The 3284-nt window shown below is 54.2% G+C and overlaps 1 protein-coding gene across 1 annotated transcript; it reads left to right on the top strand.

Annotated features, from left to right (window-relative positions):
• Positions 1-327: 327 nt before the first annotated feature.
• LOC104621642 (solute carrier family 22 member 13-like) lies at positions 328-3105 on the top strand (the record flags this gene model as incomplete). Its single annotated transcript, XM_010288176.1, has 4 exons — positions 328-699; positions 1750-1853; positions 2205-2359; positions 2937-3105. Coding segments are annotated over exons 1-4 (800 nt in total), but the record flags the coding sequence as incomplete, so codon positions are not given.
• Positions 3106-3284: the final 179 nt, after the last annotated feature.

The raw sequence follows: 3284 nt of genomic DNA, 5'->3' as shown, positions 1-3284 counted from the left end.
GTCTATCCTGACTTTACATATTTGTGGTGGCTGCCTACTGCTGCAGAGCTTATCTTAGGTTTAAACATTAATTCCAGCCCTCTGGAAAGTTTGTCCCAGCACTGTCCTGTTCCAGACACCGCTGCCAATGTCAGGTGTTGGGGTAATTTTGAAAGCGGTTGGTGATTTTGGGCCATTTCAGAAATGGCTGGTTCTGCTCACCTTGTTTCCCTGCCTCAGTGTGGCTTTCCACCAGTTTTGCCAACTCTTTATGGTTCCACACAAACATTAATTCCAGCCCTCTGGAAAGTTTGTCCCAGCACTGTCCTGTTCCAGACACCGCTGCCAATGTCAGGTGTTGGGGTAATTTTGAAAGCGGTTGGTGATTTTGGGCCATTTCAGAAATGGCTGGTTCTGCTCACCTTGTTTCCCTGCCTCAGTGTGGCTTTCCACCAGTTTTGCCAACTCTTTATGGTTCCACACATGCCTCATCACTGTGACACCAGCTGGATCCGTGCCATCGGCCCCAACCTGACTGAAGAAGAGCAGCTGAACCTCACCCTGCCCCGGGATGCAGACGGGGCGTACGAGCAGTGCTCCATGTACTCACCAGTGGACTGGGACCTCAGCTCCATTGTGGCGTACGGCCTGAACGCCACAGAGAAGTGCAGCAGTGGCTGGGTGTCCCCCTCAGCACAACCGCCGTCCCTGCTGACCGAGGTCTGTAATCGCTTTTTGACGTGCCGGGGACGTGGAAGGGATGGGACACCCAAACAGCTTCCCTGTCCTGCAGTCCAGTCAAAGCTGGTGCCGGCCATGGTGCAGCTGAGCTGGGCTGAGATTTACATCAGGTCTATTTTGGGGACCTTGGCTCCACCACCCAGCCCCCAGGCGCGGTCCTGGATGGGTTGCATGCAAGCAGGCTGCAATGTAGATGCCAGCGGGGCCACGGGCAGAGCCAGCACAGAGATGAATCACTCCTGGTGGGACGTTCTGGGTCTCCCTGCCCCAGCTGCTCCTCTGCAGGCTTGTCTCTATGCACAGCTTGGCGCTTCGGACGCCCTGGCTGGGGGAAGGACGCAGAGCTCAGCGCTTGGTTTCTGCTCCCACTGGAGCTGGGGACCTGTCAGGGGTGTCTGCCTCAGGGTCTCGGTGTTGCGACTCCACCTCAGGGTTGTTGCAAACAGCCTGGATTCCTCACCGTCCTCGCTCTGTGCAGAGGTACCAGTTCTGGCGAGGAGAGAAAAGCTTGCAAAGCCACGCACCTAATGGTCAACAAGAGCTTCAGCAACACCAACAGTGCCCCAGTGGGCAGTGCTAAACTTCTTTCAGAGCTTTCTGACCTCTCTGTATTTCCTATACATGATCTTCCCTATGTGACTCTCTCTATAGATGCCCTCTGGGTGCTGGCAGTTGCAGAACATCTCTTTAAGAGAAACTGCTTGGCCCAGGGATCAGCATTGCACTCATCTTTTTTCTTCTGGGAGGGCAGGCAGTATGGAAGGAAGCAAGCTGCTGGGACTTCTGTCCCAAGTCCCACTTTAAGCAAAATTTGCCAACCAGAAGGGTCTCCTAGGGGTGCCTGGGCTGTGGGGGAGTCCTGCAGGTCCCAGTGCTCAGGAGGGGGGCACCACTGAGTACCCCATGGGCTTGTCCCACCTCTGACTTGTGTGCTAAGTGCATACCATGGAGACTCACAACCTTGGAGGTGGGATCAGAAAGCATGTGGAGCCTGTTGAGAACAAAAGTGTCTGTGTTTCCTTCCTCCAGTTTGACCTGGTGTGTGACAGGAAGGACCTGAACGACATCTCCCAGTCTATCTACATGCTGGGGCTCTTCCTAGGATCCATGATCTTTGGGCCACTAAGTGACAGGTGAGGAGACACAGCCACCCATCCAGGTCTGTGCAAAGCTGGCGGTGCGCAGAGTGGCGTGCTGCTCCGAGCCTGGCAGGGCACTGCACCCCGTGCGTTTTGTCACCGCTCCTCACTAATAGGGACCCTGACCAAAGTCCTCAGGTCCCATGAGGACATGGCCACAGAGGGGGTGGAAGGGGCAAGGGCACAGTGTGTGCGCAGCATGCTTCACGTGTCAACCCAGAGTCTAGTCTGAGCCTTTTCACTCTCCAGTGAGGATGATACAATCGCTGTGTAACCCATTGGGCTCTTCCCCATCTCCATGGGGTCTCTCCAGATACCAACTATGTCTTCCCTCTTCCTCCACAGGATTGGACGCCGGCCTGTCATTCTGATCTCCATCTTCCTCCAGGGCTTGTTTGGTGTAGGAATTGCCTTCGTGCCCCATTTCTATGTGTACATGGCCTTTAGATGTGTTGTGGGGGCTTCGGTGTCAGGGGTCACCATGACGATACTGGCCTTAGGTGAGTAGGATGCCCATGACCAGAGGCAGACCAGATGTGGCCTCTCAAGATGCCATAGGAAAGGTCTGCAAAGAAACAAAAATCATCTTGTATGACTTGAAAAACGCCGTGGTGAGGACAGTTCTTGCTCTGCACTGTCCTTTGGCACTTTGGCATCTCCTCAACCCTGAGTGAGAGCCATGGGCAGCATCTCTCCCATGCCAATGCTCAGAGGAGGGCAAGGGAACAGCCTCCCAGCTCAGGAGGTCAGTGTGGGGAGGGAGCCCAGTGGCTCTGGGTCATGATTGATTTGGGCTCCAGCTCTGCCCCGGTGAGGAGCTCTGTGGATGCTGAGAGCAAAGAGGTGACATACCTGAGCTTCATGTCCTCTTGCAGAGGACCAGGACACCCTGATGATAAGGAGAGGTGAAGAACCTGAAGAAACACTAGTGACTTGCATGTGTGACTGATGCCAGAGCTCTGACTGCCAGTCTCCTCTCCTCACCTCCAGGAGACTTATTCTCCAGGGGAAACAGCCTGTTTCCATCAGAGGAAATAATGTGCATGGATGAATCTGAAACCTCACTTTTCTTTTCAGCTACAGAATGGGTTGGTGTCTCTTCTCGGCCAAAGGCAGTGCTTATTTCTCACTGCTGTTTCGCCATTGGACAGATGCTTTTGGCTGGCTTGAGTTATGGTATTCGCAACTGGAGGCTGTTGGAGATTGCAGGATCTGCTCCTGTATTTGCCTTTTTCTTCTACATCCAGTAAGTGGAACATGGACAGAGCTCCTTGCAGACAGGACAGCAGAGAGTGTGAGGGGTGGCAGTGATGAGCTCAGGAGGAGGTTGGTTCACATCAGAGTGCAGGTGCTGGAGGGGCTTCTGCAGAGCTCAGCTCATCTCCCTGGAGCACTGGACCTCTGAGAGCAACAGCTGCTTCACTT

This window comes from Phaethon lepturus, unplaced genomic scaffold (genome assembly GCF_000687285.1).
Source record: "Phaethon lepturus isolate BGI_N335 unplaced genomic scaffold, ASM68728v1 scaffold18135, whole genome shotgun sequence".
Lineage (NCBI taxonomy): Eukaryota > Metazoa > Chordata > Aves > Phaethontiformes > Phaethontidae > Phaethon > Phaethon lepturus.
The sequence above is the reverse complement of the archived record's forward strand: the minus strand, read 5'-3'. Positions and strand labels throughout refer to the sequence as shown.